Source organism: Cygnus atratus, chromosome Z (genome assembly GCF_013377495.2).
Source record: "Cygnus atratus isolate AKBS03 ecotype Queensland, Australia chromosome Z, CAtr_DNAZoo_HiC_assembly, whole genome shotgun sequence".
NCBI lineage: Eukaryota > Metazoa > Chordata > Aves > Anseriformes > Anatidae > Cygnus > Cygnus atratus.
The window spans coordinates 39555796-39574783 of NC_066396.1; the positions used below are offsets into that span (position 1 = coordinate 39555796).

An 18988-nucleotide genomic window follows, 5' to 3' on the forward strand; every position below is an offset into this window, starting at 1 on the left:
TCTTGGATGCTTAGCCCTAGAAGAGAACCTCAGTTCCAATGCAAAATGTTTACTTTATGCAGCATGGGCACTGCATAGCTGCAGAGTCAGTGAAGTTTTCTTTTGTGTTTGAAGTTTGCCTTCAGATGTACTGTAAGTTGTGTTTAATAAGCAACCAGAGCTTAAGGTATTTCCTCTCTTTTTTTTAGGCACAGAAATCATGGATAGAAAGAGCTTTTTACAAGAGGGAATGTGTTCATATCATACCCAGCACCAAAGACCCCCATAGGTAATTGCATGTAACTTGTATGAAAATGAAGTCAATTACAAGTAAATATCTTATATATGTGTGTTTATATGTATATATAGAGATCAAAATAATTTGTAAAGCTGTACATTTAATCAGAAGGTGGTTGAATTGCATATGGAGAGCTGGATTCCCATGAGCACCATTTATTTACATTTGAAAACGTATTCCATCAAAAAAGTGGCATTAAAGGTCTATATTGTCTATCTTTAATTTTCTCATCTTAGTGAAAGTTTTGGATTTTCAAATATTTGCCTAAATTAATTAGATGCATGATACACAATACTCTCAAAACCAAAACCTACCAAACAAAAAAAAAGCAAACAATAGCAGTAAACTACCAATTTAGAATGTCTTATGGTCAATTCAATAGCTGATTATTGATCTGATGTTATCTGGAAACATAAAAAACTATTTTTAATTTCATGTTGTACATATTTAAAACAAAGCATTGATTTTATTAAAGTATAGCCCAAAGAAAACTAAATCATAGAAAGGAAAGGTAATAGCTATACTATGTTTCTTCCAAAAATAAAGGCTTTGGTTAGCATGCTCAGCAGAATTGAAAGGTTTTGGCAATGAGGGGAGGGGGGGAAGGGAATGGGGAAGACTTGTAGGCTGTTTATTATAGCTTGTTTTCCTATTTGTTTTGTACATGCATGTTACACAATTTTTCTGCTTGTTTAATGTCATAGGTGTTGCTGTGGGCGTCTAATAGGTCAACATGTTGGACTGACTCCAAGTATCTCCGTTATCCAGAATGAGAAAAATGAAAGCAGGCTTACTCGCAATGACATCCAGTCAGAGAAGTGGTCCATCAGCAAGCACACACAGCTCAGCCCGACGGACGCTTTTGGAACTATTGAGTTCCAAGGAGGAGGCCACTCCAATAAAGCTATGGTAACCATGTTTTTCTCTTAGATAAATAATGCTGCTAAGTTAAAAAAACAAACAAACGAAAAAAAAAACACAAATAATAGAGTTCTTAATATCATTTTTAAGTATTATTTAGCGTAAAACCATGCTATCTGTTTTTATGTATTACGTGCCAATGAACTGGTGAAGAGAAGGAACTGTAAAAGCTAGAGAGCATGAAAGGGGCGACCTTTATAACCAAAAATATGCCAATGTACCACTATCTTGATCTTCTACCAATGATAATCCATCTATCTTTTTCTGAATAACTTTAGAATTCAGCTATGGTTTCCCATCGCTGGTGTTTGTCTGTAAGGCTGACAAATTTGACTTTTTTTTTTTTTTTTTTAATATTCCTCTAGACATATGTTGGAGGATAGACCACTTAGACTTACTTGTTTATCTTTCACTGAAATAAGAGGCACACTAAGTGTCTAAGTTAAGAACTGGGAAATCCCTGTTCTGCCACAGATTTCCTTGAGCTTAGTCATAATGCAATGTTATGGAGAGATACCAAAGTATATTATTCTGAATGCATTTCTCCACTAACTCAGAGGTTTCCAGTGCCCACACTAACCCATGGGTATATTTCTACACAGCATTGTAGGAAAGGAAGAATCTCTGGCTATATCTAAACTGCAGAACCTGGCAGTAGGAAAATGAAAGATGAGTATATACCTAGTATACTGTGGCCAAGAGACTGCTCTGAGCAGCTGTGAGTGAGGGCAGACACAGAACCCCCAGATGCTCTGCAGAATAACCTGCCCAGAACCCAGTGCAATCTTCTTTGCCTGAATACTTCCCTGCAGGATTCTCAGAGGTATTGCAGCACTAGATGGATTAGCGATGATGAAGAGCTCAATACTGCTCTACCAAGAGCCAGATATTTTCCTCAGATGCATATGTTGGGGAGGTGGAGATGGAAATATTACTTGAGTGGTTGGTACTGTTCACCCAGATGGATGGATTCTGATGGCAGAAACTAGAAGACACCATTGCCCCCAGAAACAGTGTCATTCAAAATAGGTCATTTCTCTCCAAACATAACAGATGCCTTATGTTCAGTTAATAACCAATCACCTAAAAATCTGCAAGGCCATTGCTAGTGAGAGAATCTGATTCAGTAAATAAAGTTTGTTTAGTGTGAATAAATTGACACCTCCCTCAGAACCCAAATGAAGTAAACCATGCTGTTGATAGCTTCACAAGGAGTGAGAACAAAACAGAATGATTTTCGCCAAAACAGAGAAAGATTCAGAGATGTGGTAACCATCATGCTATTACCTATATATGGTTACTTTGCTTTAAATATTTTGAGTGATGTCCTTGAAGAGTTCTTTAAAGCAATAAACTGCCCTGCCCAGGCAAAAGTCATTTTGGAGAGTACTGAACTGTTTAAGAGTTTAAAGAAGCAGATGATACTAATTGTGCTACAGTATTTCTGGCCTCTGTTGGGATTCTGGTGTCTTGGGAACAATGCCATAAGAGAATAGGAGATGTTCCAAAGTATATGCCATGTGTTCAAAGTAATATAGAAGTGAAACTGTAGAGATAAAAGTCAAAGTCAACATTAAAAGAAAAATCTTGTCACAAAGCACAGTCGGGACTTGAAACAAACAAAACTAAGCCCTGAAGAATTTAAAAAAGAGAAGACAAGAAAGGGTTAGAATCTCAAATATCTAAATAAGTGACAAGTCAAATATAGATGAAACATTTATTTCTAGAAAATCTCTGGATTTATTTTGACAATACTAGAAACAGGAAGATAGCTGCATCTGTCATCTAGTCATAGTCATTAAATCTCACCTGAAACATGCAAACAAAAAAATTCTTCATGAATTAGATATGTCTATAAAACCTTCAGAAATTCAATCATCCTGCTAGTGAGAAAAGTGTTTCAAAATAAGCTATTCACTAAAAATCTTTGAAAGGGTGTTCCACTTGGTTACCATCAGTGAGAAAAACACCTTCCATATGATCAAGGCACAAATAAGGAGGTTTGCAAAGCCTTAATGACAAAATTTTAATGAAAATAGTAATAATAATAAAGAAATTTGCTATACTGTTATGTGTTTGTCACTGAAAAGAGTGTGAAGGTGTCTTAATGGTCTTATTTCCAGTACCAAACATTATTATAGTCAAGGAGGTTAGGGGACTAAATAGTCATTGCAGTTTTATTAAAAAAAAATGAAACTCCTGTCTCTGAATTTACTGGATACAAGGTCTTTCTCATAATAAACAACTAACTTTACCAAATCAAAAATTTTATGTGAAAACTTAGCCTTTGCTCACTGAAAACAATGAACCAATTTTGCCAGGAGAGAAGGGGAATAAAAAACGGTTATAGTATATTGAAAAATAAGGCTTGGAAAAAGGAATAAGTGCATAAAAACCACGGAAAAGTCTTATTCAAGTAATACCTGGATACCACATTTTCAAAACCAAGAGAATTGAAACTGGAACATAAAAATGGAGTGGAGGGGGCAATACTGTAGATGTTTGTTCTTTTCTAAAAATAAACTACATATTTATTTTCTAACTACTGGATATCAAATACAACTATAGCATACAACCTGACTTTTTCCTGACACTCATGGTAAATTAATGTTATTCCTATTGCCTAAAAGAATAATCTTATAAATGTGTAAAATTTGGCAAGATAACAAAAATCAAAGACTTGGGCGAAGAATTTGGTATAAAATTTATCACCTATATTTTACTCTGTTTCCTGAAATGGATGCCTATGCTTTTTTGCCTAAATTTTTTAAGCATGGTAAACACAAAAGCATTATCTTGTTATATGTGAACAGCAAATCTGGTAATTTTTTTCTGAATCAAGGCTACAAGGAATGAGAATCATAGAATATCCCGAGTTGGAAGGGACCCATAAGGATCATTGAGTCCAGCTCCTGGCTCCACACAGGTTTACCCAAAAATTCGGACCATACAACTAAGAGCAGAGTCCAAATGCTTCTTAAACTCTGACAGGCTTGATGCCATGACTACATCCCTGGGGAGTCTGTTCCAGTGCATGACAACCCTCTTGGTGAAGAATTTCTTCCTGATATCCAGCCTGAACCTCCCCTGTCACAGCCTGACACAGTCCCATCGCTGGTCATTAAAGAGAATGGATCAGTACCTGCCCCTCTCTGACTCTGTCAGATTACCCTGACTCTGAGAGCAATTATTAAGATAATGTGACTGAGTCCCTCCACTCCTTCTCATTAGGAAATTGTAGGCGTCTCCCCTCAGCCTCCTCTTTTCCAGGCTGAACAGGCTAAGTGACCTCAGCCGCTCCTCATCCGTCTTCCCCTCTAGGCCCTTCACCATCTTTGTAGCCCTCCTTTGGACACTCTCCAACAGTTTCACATCCTTTTTGTACTGTGGTGCCCAGAATTGCACACAGTAGTGGAAGTGAGGCCACACCAGCACAGAGCAGAGTGGGACAATCACTTCCCTCAACCAACTAGCAATGCCGTGCTTGATGAACCCCATGATACAGTTGGCCCTCCTGGCTGCCAGGGCACACTACAGGCTCATATTCAGCCTGCTATCAACCAAAACTCCTCTCTTCAGGGCTGCTCAAAATAATATGGAATGCTTCATGAATTTGCATGTCAAGAGATATTTATTAACAGAAACAACTTAAACCTCAGATTTATAATGGGGAAACCAGTACCTGTAAAATCATGGAACAGATTAGTATGTATAAGACTGACAGATAATGATTTTGTCCACTGAAAGTAACAGAACTGGATTTTATTAATACATATATTAGTTTGATGGTAAATATACATATACTTTGCATTACTTGCAAGTTACAAATGCAGTGATATAATATTACATCTGTTGCCACCAGAATATTAAAAATGGTTTAGTTGGGGGGAAGGGGAGGGGGGGGGAGGGGGCAGGAGAAGGGGAGAGAAAGAAATTTAACAGTAAATGGGGATTGGAACAAAACAGTAAAGTAAAGAACATTTAGGTATATGTATTGCCAGTAGAATTATCTGTGCCGTTAATTTGAATTCTGCAGTCAAATAGAATAAAAGTTCTCAAGTGAGATGAATTTTGCCAATACAATTGAGTTGTTAAATTTTCTTCAGTGAGACTACTCTAAGGTACTTAAATCAATAATTTGAACAGATTGTACAACAGATTATACAGAAACATATAGCAGAGATTAGATAAGATTTGTAAATGACGTCAGTTACTAAAGAGGTCTTTCTTTCAGTCTTTGTGAAACCACAGTTGATCCTGCAACACTTTTGTGTTTTTTTAGATCTCTTTCAATCTCATATTTTCTTTACAAGTGGCTCATCCTATTGTGTCATCTCACGTGTAAGAAACACATTTAACAATTTTGCTATTCATGTTTACATTGCATTTTTGTTTTGTTTTTGTTTGTTTGTTTGTTTGTTTTTATGATAGATTGTCAGTTTTGGCATCTGAAAGAAATTCTCTTTATTTACAGCTGAGAACAGAGAAAGATGTGGAGATACAGAAACTACTTCAGTAGTTTTTGCAATCAATCAGTGAATTAAAAAACAAAAAAAGATTACTAAAACAATCTACTTATATCATTTTGTGTTTAGTATTGAAGAAATGATATGCATGAATTCATCTATCTATATACTGGCAATTTATTACCCTGACTCTGAGAGCAATTACTAAACTAATGTGACTGATTCCATTCTAATTAAAGCAATAATCTGAATGATTTCAAAACAGGGATTAGTGCACTGCTTAAGGCAATCTTGCTGTGATGCATTTTGCACCAAATTTATGACCAAACTAAACCAATTTTTAAAATTTAACGTCTGCTTCTCCATAACAGATGGTTGTAAAAATAAAATAAAATAAAATATAAAATATAAGATAAAATAAAATATAAAATAAAATAAAATATAAAATAGAATAATAAAAATAAAATAAAATATAAAATAAAATAAATGACATTATTTCATTAATTGGTGTGTTTAGATTCCATATCAGTCTCTTTTTAAGGACTACTTTTCACTGAACTGAAATATACTTTGATCATGGTTTTTCAAGGTTAGCCAGGCTTTTTTAGGAACTTTAATGAATTAAACACTTTTGTTCTATTTTTTAATAACTTCTTCCTAATCAAATACATTCTAACAATACATTTAATGTGCACAATAAGAAGCTAACATATCTTTGCAGATGTAGGAGAACTGACATTTATTACAGTATTTTTGGCTTAATGTTTCTTCTGTGGCATGGAATCATAAAAACACATCAATAGAATTCCAAAGTACATATACTGTTTCTTACATAGACTTCCCAATGTTTGTTTTTTTATATATTATAATTACTAATGATATTGAAGTCAAGCACGCAAATGTATATTTTTGCTTTTAAAATTTATTCATTTCTGTCAAAACTGTGTTAAAAACTTTTTAAAATCCATCAGTGTTTCTGAGAGAGAAAATGTAGAGATATTTTAACTCACATAAATCATGGAAATGGCAGCAAGCATTGTTTTTTTATAATAAATTAATATTCAAAGGATTTTTACAAGGTTCAAATGTGGTGTCCTACATGAAGAAAAAGGGAAAATAACACAGAAAGACATCTAGTTAAAGAACCTGTAAGTCAATGACAGCTTTTCCACTGGCTGCTTAAGCAGAACTTAGATGGAGCCTTCAGCTGTTGAGAATATTAACTTTTAAGGAACCAGTCTGGTTTCAGTCTAAGTTACAATTTTACTCTTGAATATGGTGGGAATTAGATCAAGCCTGTGTTATAGGAAGATCACACTTTGAGGGACGAATCTTGAGCTTGAAGGACTATCTGCAGCTCTGAATTCTTATTTGAGGTAGGTTAAATATTCACTCAGTCTTTGCTTGCATCAAAGAGAACTGAAGGAGCAATGTTAAAATGCCTTCCAGATCACAAAATATTACCCGAAGAGATTTTATTTGAAGAAATACAACAAAATGGACCTCTATTCTGAATCTTTCTCCTTTATACATTTATGCTGTCATCTGCTGTCATACACCGTATCTTTCGTAAGATAGCTGTGCTTGACCAACAGAGCAGTATTTTTACCACTCAGTAACTTTGACTTCTCCCGTAGGGCATGGGAGTTCAACCTGCAAATATCTGGCTGTTTGACTGGTGGTAAACACAGTTATGTTTTAGGAAAACATTTGATAAAAACATTGAAATAAGTATTGGCATCAAATGGCACCCTTGCTGATAGCCTCTGTACTAGTTTAGGGATCAAGTGGGCATGATAAATTTGAAGATCTTTCATCTTACGGTCTTATGCTGAAGTCAGTCAAATCTGCCAGCATGTTTTCTGGTTCAAAACTGTACTTCTTTTTCCTGTCTTGCTGGCTACAACTGAATTATTGCATCCTATCCATACACCATTCCCGTAAAGGAGAGATTAAATTATTTGCCATTAGAAGTGGTAATTTCTACAGCTGATAGATGGATACACCAGGCTTAGCTTATGTTTACATTTAAGTTTTAAATCTGCCTCTGGAGGCTTTAGCAAAAGAATTAAAGAATGGCAGAAATACTTATTAAGTTTCTAAACACAAACTGCAAAAGTTGAATATTCTGCTACAAGACCGAATTTTTAATTTGGACAAAATTACTTTAAAAGTGTTCATTAATAATTTAATCAATGCTTTGAAAATGATGGCAAAAATAAATAAATAAATAAAATTCTTGTTCTTACTAGTTAACACGTTATGTAAATAGCAAAAGATCAATCCAAAGCATGCCAAAATTAAAATGCCCTCTGTAAAAGCTAAAACTAAGGTCTCTGCAAAGACGTCAAATCATCATTTTAGGTGCCATTACCCTTCTCAAAAGATTCTAAAACTGTAAAGTTCATCAATGATTATGTAAATTTAAATTTACATGAAAAAACATTCCGATTCACTTTTGCTTAAATTTCCTCTTTATAAATAATTATCACCAATATTGAGTTTTACCTGCATTACAAAGAACAAGCAGTCACTTGTAATAAAATATGTCTAAATTTCAAATAAATACAAGAAAATATTTCTAATATATGATTCAACATAGGTTTATGTTAATTGAAACTCAGAGGTCTTTGTGCATAAGGAATGAAAGAGATTTTTTTACCAATTAATACATAGACTTAAGAAGGTAGAGACAACAGAGTCACGTATTCTGGTGGATAAAAAGATACTAAAGATTATACAATACATATCTGAAGCTATTCGTGCCTTCATTTTAGTACAAGCCAAAATGATGATGTGTATCCTGCTTTAGAAAAATTTGTATGGCCATTACTGATATGAATTCACTTTCTGTAATCTGCTTAAAGCTCATAGGCTATCTTTGCTACAAACAGTGTAAGGTGGCAAGGATACTAAAACATAATCTCCATACTTAGACCAGCATAGCATTTGTGTAGGTCCCTACAGGATGATGTCTCTATATTAACGAACTGTAACAAGCAGTAGCACTTTGTAGCCTCAGTTCTCCCTAGGCCCAGAGCAAAGGGAATAAGAATTATTCTCCTAACACTGGTCTGTTAAAAATTCAACAGCCCTTGAATCCTAATAACAACTATTAACTTCACCATCTGGTCAGTGGGATCGGGCACCATGAAAGGTTTTTCTTAACTCTCATGCAAGTAATTGAATGGGTAGCTGCTGATAACATAGTTTATGTATAGAAGCTCAAAGGTACCATGCACTATTGCCACATATCAGTACTGTATTCTCTTCATCCGTTAGCTGTTAAGAATTTGCATGGCAGATGAAGGGAACATTACTAATGTACTGGAGCAAAGGAATATTCACAAGTTCTTGCTCATCTCTATTTGTCTATATTCCTCTTGCTTTCCTCTGATGGTTTGCCAGAATAGTCTTCTACTTCCAGAAATGCTGAGAATGGTTGTCCTATTTTTGACAACTCATTCCTGCAAAGAAACCTAACTATTAGCAATTTTTTCTGGAAAAACTCAATGCCTTATTTCTTAGTCAACTATAAAGGAGTCCATCTAACAGTCTTATTATTTACTAAAACAGAACAATCTTATGGTGATAAATACTGATTAGCCGTTAGCAAGTGACAAAATGATTGCATTATGTATGTGGATATTATATTACCTGTCATGTTGCAATGAATAAGGTAGAACTGGACATTCTTCTAGCTGAAAGCAAAGGTGCCAGTGTTATATAACTGATGGCTATGCTGACAACTTAAAATAACACTATATGCATTGGTTCAGTCACAAATTTGGTAGATGGGTAGCTTTCAATAACACATTTTATTTGATTACGGTGGTCCTTCCATATTTGACAAGTTATAGAGAGGATTTTTATCCTCTTTTTGACCCTTTTATACTGTGCAGCTGGAATTCAAAAAAAAAGCATCTGCCCTGGCACTGGTACTGTGAAACAATTCAAATACCATCAATAGAAAGACTGAGAAGAGCTCCATACAGAATGGCTTATCAGGAAGAGACAGGCATGTGTGTGATATAGTGCGGCTGTAGAAAATTTGAAGGCAGTTCCTACCTTGGAGAATGCACACAGGTGGACAGGTTCTCCCTTGGGACAAAATGCTGCAGACATACCACAGAAGAGCTGAGAACTGGAAACATATCAATGAGTTTCAAAGTCATTTTAGGTGCCTGCACTTTATTATGCAAATTTATGAATCTGTACAAATTAGTCTGTAAGTCTAATTCATTCATTCATTCATTTGAAAAGTACCTCTTTAGTAGTCTTGCTCAGTTTAAACACATGCATGTTTGAAGAACCAAACATGTTTCTGTTCTTGCCTACCTTTGGAGTGTTTGGTTTTGTTAATTTTAATATAAGACAAGCAAATGCACAATTGTGACTCTGACTACCTGGGTTGTTTTTGGTGGACCATTTAAACTTTTGCTCAAGATTCTGCATCCTTAAATTAAAGAAAAATACCTATCAAACGTTGCTGTGAATATTGAAACAATGACTTAATTTCTTAATTTTGTATTTATACAGGAAAATCATCCAGTCTCTGAACTGCAAGTGTTCCATTAAACATAGTTGCCTAGTTTTCTACATTTTTAGAAATCACCAACTTACCAGTTAATTAATGTTTTTGTTATAAAAGTTGCCTTTTTTCTGTAATCTGTTGGGCATAGGTGATATGCATTAGACTTCTCTGAGTATAACCAATCCTTTTTTCTTTACTGTTGCCCCTATTTCTGCAGTATGTACGTGTGTCTTTTGACACAAAGCCTGACCTTCTTCTGCACCTGATGACCAAAGAGTGGCAGCTTGAGCTCCCTAAACTTCTCATCTCTGTGCATGGGGGCCTTCAGAATTTTGAACTTCAGCCAAAACTCAAGCAAGTCTTTGGGAAAGGCCTCATTAAGGCTGCTATGACAACCGGAGCATGGATATTCACTGGAGGAGTAAACACAGGTAACAGCAACATTGAAATGAAAGCACAGTGGCAACTAGGAGATTTCATCAGTTTGACAGAAAAAATTTAGGCCTGATCAGATCAGGAAAATATTGCATGTTTTAGTTTATTACTGCTAGCTGTACTATGGGTAAACAAGAAAATGGCGAGTTCATACCACTCTGTCAGCTACCAGGGAATAAAAGGTTCACTAAAGCATGAAAAGTACACTGGGAAGCTGAAAATAAGGCCTCCTGTGAAGCAATTATATTAGTACATTGCCAGTGAAGACTTTATAAAATCAACAATCAGCTACAGGGAAGGACTACTAACCAGAAACCCAAGAAGCCAAACACTTATTGCATAAAATGGAAAACACTTTCATTCAGAAAAGACTTTTTATTTTCTCTTATAAGACCATCTGAAGTGTGAAAGGAAAAAAGTTCTGATTTATGGATGTGATAGAAAACATTATGGTGAATAAGTATCACTTTTTCCTTTCTGGCAGACAGCTTGACCTACTTTTTCCTATTACCCCTGGAGCAAGAGAGATAATATTGCCATTTGTATTCAAAGTTAAGAACATCTGTAACATACCATACAGGGCCTTCTATGAACCCAATAGAGCAGCTGGCCCTGCTCTGCTGGGAGACAGCATGTAGGTTTTGGGAATAAACTATAAAATGTAATTCCCTAGATGAAAAAAAAAAAAAAAACTGGGAATAAGCTTCCCAATTACCTTCCCTGAAGGAGGCAGAAAGGAGGAAACAGCCAAGGGAAAATCAAAGAGTTCTGCTAAAGATAAATGTAAAAAGTTTTGAGACAGGACACATACTTGTCAATTCTTGTCATTCCCATTTATGGCAGTAACAACACTATAACTCTTATTGCTTTAGTAATTTCAAAGAGTGCATCCTCTTACTGTCTGTGGAAAATATTATAATCAATCATGCATTAACTTTAGTGTGCTGTGGATCAACTCGTATGTATTTAAATATGAATGCTTAATAGAAGTCTTGGGCTTTTTAGTTTCCAGGACATATCAAATTTAAAACAATATTCACAGAAGCAATATAAATAGCAAAGAAGAGGCATAAATTCTGGACTGTTAGATAAACAGATACACACATGTATCATGTTCCCCATGAATAAGGAAGAAAATTAGGTTAAATATTGACCTCTGTTCTGTGGTGATAATTGGACTTGTTGGCAGATACTGTTGCAATGACAAAGGTAAAGACAAATAAAAAATTTAAGTTAAAAACATATTAGAAAACTGTAGATGTTGTACACTCGCTACAGTGTACACACCACAAAGGCTCTGGAAATCAGACTACAGAAATTTTGTGGATGACAACCAAATATAATATTTGCATTTGGCAAATGGATGACTACATCATACCATTTTTCAAAACATCATAGTTGTGAATGCCAAAACAGAATGAACAAAGCAGAAAAATGAATATAATTATTGTTGAAAAGGATTTTTTTTCCTTTAATCAAAAGTGACCTAGTCAAAACAATTGAATTCATGTTTCTGTGTGTTACTATAAACAGGTGTAACTTCAGAAGCTGTTCTGCATTATCAGCTATCTTTCATTGCTCCTTTTGAATTGTGTAACAAAACATCTCGTTGCCTCAAAGCTAGGTTTTCAAATTGTTTAGGTGAAAATTCAGTGTTTAATCTCTATGTGAACTTGTAAAAACTTAGAATTTCTGTATCTAGTTAGTTCTGTTCATGACGAATTTTTACATAATATTTCTCTTAACAAAATGTATAATTGAAAAATCCTGAAATGCTGCTGTTGAATTGTGAAGCAGTGATGTGACAGGCATGGTACATACTTAATTATAAGCATAACAGTTGAATAAACACGTTTTTTTTCTGAATATTCAAACTATACTGAAAGTTGATTGTCCTAATTATCTGGATTTTTTTTTTGTAGTCTAGCCAAATTTTCTTTTCCAAATCATGTGGATTGCTGGGTTATAATTTAAAAAATAATACCTGATTCTTACATGGGTATAGGGTGTTTATTTTTCCTTTTGTGCCACAGGAAGGAAATTAGACACAAGAACTTAAAAGTTATCTTTCATTCTTACATGGCTGATTTAAAGTGAGGGTAATATATGGCTAAAATTGTACCTGTTGTGTGACTGTTACAATGCCTATCCAGTCATTTTAAAATTTGTGGAATCAGAACAAGAGGCAAACAGAGAAACCAAATAACAGAAAACATCCACAGCAAATCCACAGGTCTGCTTCAGTGCAGCCACATAAAGAAATATATATTATTGATGCCCAGGTCAAAAATTATTTTCTGAAAAGAAAGAGGAATGACACATCCTCTGCACCTCTGAAACACTGACAAAACTGGTCTAAAGCATATAAGCAGCAATACCAGAAAGTACAGGGAAGAGAACTGGGAAGCGCTCATTCTCTCTATACTAATTTCTATTTTCATGCTGATCCTCAGGTGGCAGTTTGGTTGGAAAGAATGACTGAATAGTTCAACACAGAGTAGTGAAATTATTTTTTTCATATTTCCATCCTTCATTCAGATACAAAGAAACTTATTTTTCTCTTTCCTGTACTTGTTCCTATGCTTGGGAAGGATACATATACCATATGTCTGCTTGTGTGCATGTGTGAACACAAGCAGAGATAAACATGGTGCAGTAAGCTATCAATATTTATTTGATTATTATTATTATTATGGCCTGTGGTTTTTTTTTTTGTTCTTTTTTTTTTTTCCTGCTACTTCATTTAATAATTTTGTAGATCAGGAAAATATTCATATCTTTACTTAATTGCAAGTGTTAAGTTGCTTGCATTAATTGTATAGGAGTTCCCTAAAAAAGGGATTCTATACTGCATCCCTACCATAATAATAATAATAATAATATTTTGCCTTTTTTTTTTTTCCAGGGGTCATTCGCCATGTTGGAGATGCACTGAAAGATCATGCCTCAAAATCTCGAGGGAAGATATGCACCATTGGCATAGCTCCCTGGGGGATTGTTGAAAATCAGGAGGACCTGATTGGCAAAGATGTAAGCCCTATATGGACATAGATTACCTCCAATGTATATAAATATTCCAGTTATTTTCTTTTTGTCTTCATCCTGCACTTAACAATTCCTTACAGAATTATTGTCTGCAGCAAAAAATCAATGCATACATAGAGTTGCCATTACAGTTGATAACAGTTTTGATATAGCAACAAGAACAGCAGCAAGTCAAGAAATGGGAATTTGCATTACCTTCTAGAATATATATATATATTCTAAAATATATATATATAATTTCATTAAACGTTATTCTAACAAATATACTAAAGCGCCATCCTTACATCATTACGCACTCTGAAGATTGCCTAAGCAAAATCTGATTGGAAAGCTTGAATTCTGATACACTTTGCAACAACACTATGATGGATTGATTAAATTCATAATTATAGACAGTTCCCTGTATAACATATTTCATCCTATTCCTTTTTATTAGTGCAACTGGGAAAAGACTTATAAATATTGGCCATGAGATCAGACCTCACAGAGTCATTGTGCCAGTCACCTTCTAATAGGCAGAGCTGGTATTTCTTACACTCCTTCACATCATCCTTCTCTTTTAAATCTATACTGTCACTCAGAAACTTTAACCCACTTGACTTGAAATAGGTGATTTTATATTTTTTTATTATTTTTATTTTATTTTTTTTACACTGGCTAGTTGAAGATTTTCTGAGTTTCTTTCTGCCTCACCTCTTGTTCACTCTAAAACTTTCTACCTGGAAATAAGTATGAGTGAAGAAGTAATACAGTGCATGCACATATTCTTCATAATGTTCTTCATAATGATAATTTTCTTTTCTAAATCAATATAACTCATTCTTCTTGGTATATTTGTCCATTAACAAGCTGGGGAGGGGAAGAAGATTCAATTACTGGTTAAGTCCAAAGGAACTACAATGAATGTGAAGAAATTGATCCAGTTGGGATTCATTGCAGTTCACTATCAAAGAACGGTTATCAAGGGGAATTTTTATTAACATAGGTTTATATTCTCCAATACCACCAGTGCTTGTATAATAAGGCTATCAATATATACATATGCAAGCAGAATAGGGTTCTGCAGAAGTAATATAGAGTCACTTATAAATTCTTCTGAGGTATAATGCAAAAGGCAGAAATTGTTAATCAAAAAGATAAGCTGCATCTTGTTAAAGAAATATAAGGTTAATGTACACATCGATTTCAAGTAAGCAATATTTACTGACTATGAATGGAGTTCTTCTGGAAGCATTGCAAGAAGGAATTAGTCAAATAAGAACATCAGATTGGTCCTGAATTCTGGGACATTTTTATTCCTCCATTAGATATTTCAACTTTTTGGAAGCTACCTATCTCAGTTCCCAAAAGTAGCCACTTTTAAGGGCGTTCTGTAGCCTTCTCTTATGAAAAAGTTGAAGAAAGAAGTTGACTTCCCAGCTGTTCCAGCCAAATGGAACAGTACTCTGATTGTTGCAAAAAAATAACCTTCTTACCATAAAGGAACTTTCCCTTTTGTCCAGTGCATGCAGTTTCTTTTGAAACATTTGGTGAGGAAGGTTTCTGAAATATTATGTTGGATATTAGGAGAAATTTCTTTATGGAAGGAGTTGCGTGGCATTGGAATTGGCTGCCCAGGGAAGTGGTCAAGTCACCATTACTGGAAGTCTTCAAGAAACATGTAAATTTAGAACTTGGTAGATGGTTTAGTGGTAGAGTTTAGTGTTATGTTAAAGGTTGAACTAGATGATCTTAGAGGTCTTTTCCAACCTGAATGATTCTATGATTCTGTGAACATCTAAGTGCACTATATTGACTGGCTCATTAGAGGTGAATGCTGTGAAATGAACCAAGAAGAGGAAATATAAATAATACCATATGAATGTAAAATGAACTGCCATTAAGCAAGAAACACAAGGCACAAAGGATTATGTAGGGAAAGAAATGTCAACCAATAGTAAAAGGCCTGTTGAAATGCAGCATCAACATGGTTTTATGTTTATATGCACTATGTCTAGTTAAATTATAATCAAAACTGAAGAGTTGTCAAAACATCCCCTCACAGCTTAGAGCAGCATCAGATATAGAAAGTTTTCTTAGTCATGGAATATTTGTGGGGGCGGGGAGGACATTATTATAGCCTTTTCACATCACCCAGTGCATGCTTCCTCTTTTCGCTTCATGGCACACCGGGCTTGCTCAGCAGAGCCATGCCTCTGCTAGCATTCCTGCTCTTGTCATCTTTGAAGTCATAGCTGAGAAGTTTTATTACATCTACCAATCAAATCAGCTTGGGAAGCCCAAGGGCCTTCCTCAGACCCTTGAACAGAAGTGTCCAAGTAAACTAAGCAGCATATTACTGTTCTGCTGTTTGTTGTTGTGATGGTTAAAGGTCCGTGAGGAGACTAGTCTTACTCCAGTATGGTAAAAGCAATACAGTAGAAAATAGTGCCGATCTTAACAAACTTAAATTATAATTTAAAACCAAAGCACATGAGGGAAAGGTAGTCAGTTGTCTTATTTCCAGTTTTCTGTTAGAAAAACTGAGAAAGGTGGCTTGCTCTGTCTTGTAGAATATTTATATCACAGCCACGTTTCTCCTTACACACAGAGAAACAGTGTCTGGATTAGAAGTAGAGCACTGATTTTAGTACTTTGCCTATGCTCAGTAAAATCACCAAAAGATGTCTCATTTTTAGTCCACAGAAGTGAGTGTTTTAGAGTTAAATCAAAATATCCTTTTATTGTGTGACATAATGAAGAAATGGACATCTTCAGCATGGTGTGTCACTGATCAGTAGCAATGCTGTAGTATGTGACCTACTAACTTAAGTAGAAAGCATTGGTTTAGTAAAGTTTTAAAAACAATAGCCAAAACACTTTTTCTTATTAAATTCATTGAAACTAGAAGTGACCTCCTGTGTTGTTGCACTCCAAAAATCCTGTGTACTCCAAAACATGTCACACACTCTTCCATGCCCACTATAAAAATAAAATGTGGATCCAGCAGATTGACATAGGAAGAAATTCCTAAATTCTCTAATAATTTCTTGTTTTTTATTTGTCTTACTTAGAGTACGATTACAGTCATGGGTTACAGTGTTTCCCCATATTACTTCATTAATCTCTGACTTACATTCAACAACTAGTGTATAAAAAAAATGAAACTCAACTGAAATTTTGGAGAAAGTGGAATACTTACTATTTTATCAAAAGCTCTAGCCAGTGAAGGGGAAGCAACAGAGGTCAGCTTAAATCACTTAGCACAGCAGAACACACATAGAAAATAAAAGTCTTCTCTGCAGACTTGTAACATAACTAAGCAGACGTACTGCATGTAAGCAAAAAGTACGTAAGCAAAAAGTACTATCAGAAAGAAAAATACTTTCTAACAGTAAACTGCTACATATATATATATATATCAACCTAATAATTACTACTGTGTATGTATATAGTATACACAAACCCTTTGCATGTACTCTGTGTCCCAGAATTATCTTTTTTACGCTTTAGCATTCAAATACTTGAGACAAAACCATTTCCAATTGTAAATGTTCTTTACGGACTTCACTTATGTTCAAGAACAGATGCCTGCTCTTTTTCTCTTTCTCTTTTGTACTGTTCAGAACATTCAGAAGAAGAAAAAAAATAATAATAATAACACTTAAGAGGTGAGTATACTGCTACTTGAAACCTACTCTCCCATAGAGCTAAAATCACAAAAATGAGGAGAAAAAATTGTTTCTTTTAATATAAACCCTAGATTTACATTAGATTAAACAAAAGTTGAATAAAAATTTAAATATTTGTTTTGTTGAAAACAACAACAACAAAAAAATGGTTTTCATAGTCTGTGTCTAGAAAAATACTTTTGATTTATTAAAGACTGCAGTTTCAGAGTAACCATTTTTTTATCTCAGTGCAGTTGCTGGATTTCATAACTGTAATTGGATGTTAAAGCATGTCATCACCAAAGTTTTGTCTAGGATGTTCAAATAGTACTTACAGCAGAACACTGCAGACCTGTTCAATTTTCTTAGTTATATCTTTCATTTTTTCAGTATTGATTTGTATAGTGGAAGAGGGAGGATATTTAGATACTGGAAGGTTGTATGCATCTGGGATGTCAGGGTCACAAGTGAAGTTGTTTTAAGTCAGACTTTCATGGAACAGGCACTAGTATGAACCTCCCAAAACCACTGGCACAATAACTGACTAGCCAACTTATTCAGGGAAGGTCGGGTCCTTCCATATTGTAGTACAATTTATTTTTTTTAATAATTAACAACTTGATTACTTTATAAAACAATACTTTTTCAGTAAGATGAACATTATGCTGAAATTTAGTGTCAGGCCTGATATACAACATAGAGAGTAATTTATTTCTATAACATTGGGCATGGGTCAGACACATCTCTAGTTATAGAACAAGTACAATTGGACGTGTAGAAAACACGTCTAATGAGAAAAGCTTACAGCCCTGGGGTTGTTTGCTATTTATTACAGTCAGATTGACTGAGGCTTTTTTTCACCAACACAGCAAGTTCTACTCCTTTCTCACTGATCCTATCTGTGAACCCTTCATTATAAATAACTTCATCTGAGTACCACTCTGTCAGAACTAACTGCCCTTTGTTTTCAGAATACCACCAACATCCTTGAGATCAACAAAGGTTATCTAAACCAGAAAAAAAAAAAAAGTGTTAATTTAAGAATTGCTGTCTCCTTAAGAATTTTTATTTCCTTACATATATGAAAAAAAAAAAAAATCATACAGCTGTCAAGCATAATAGACATGTAGCCAGAGCTCACCATTTTAAACCACACTCTTTAAAATACATCCCAGTGAGTCTTAGTATAAGTACAGCATTCATATTGCCTGGTTTGTATGTGCATACCAAACAACACATACCTCAGACTGTCAAAATTGGTTCCATATTTTCTTTTCATTGTTTCTTAGTTCATCTGAATAATAATGTTAGCTTACAGCATGAGACAACTTCCTTTTCTCCTTCATAGGTCTTTGTTTAACATTGTGAGAGATTATGTTTTCCTTTAACTGCTTTCTGAAAGTTTCAGAATAGCAAGAAAAGTTATGAATCTCAGGCAACTAATTATTCATTATGCCATAGGATTTGCTGTTACAAGTTTTGAATTACATTTGATAGACATTTTGCAACTATCTTTAAAGAAATATATTATGGCTTGAAGTTAAATTGAATTGCTGAAAAAGAAGATTACAGATAGCCGTAAATGATTCACAAGTTCATTTCAGTATGATTTTTTTCCAGTGTCAAAACAATGGAGCCCCTTTTCCATGCCTAGTCTGGG

General features: G+C 34.6%; 1 protein-coding gene across 1 annotated transcript in view; it reads left to right on the plus strand.

The window, feature by feature from the left end:
* The first annotated feature begins 1062 nt into the window (after nt 1–1062).
* The window catches only part of TRPM3 (transient receptor potential cation channel subfamily M member 3), a 149888-nt gene continuing 131962 nt past the window's right edge, over nt 1063–18988 (plus strand). The window contains 3 exon segments of the mRNA XM_035558507.1: nt 1063–1186; nt 10416–10629; nt 13539–13663. Coding sequence (XP_035414400.1) covers nt 1184–1186; nt 10416–10629; nt 13539–13663 — 342 coding nt within the window. The 5' untranslated portion in view covers nt 1063–1183.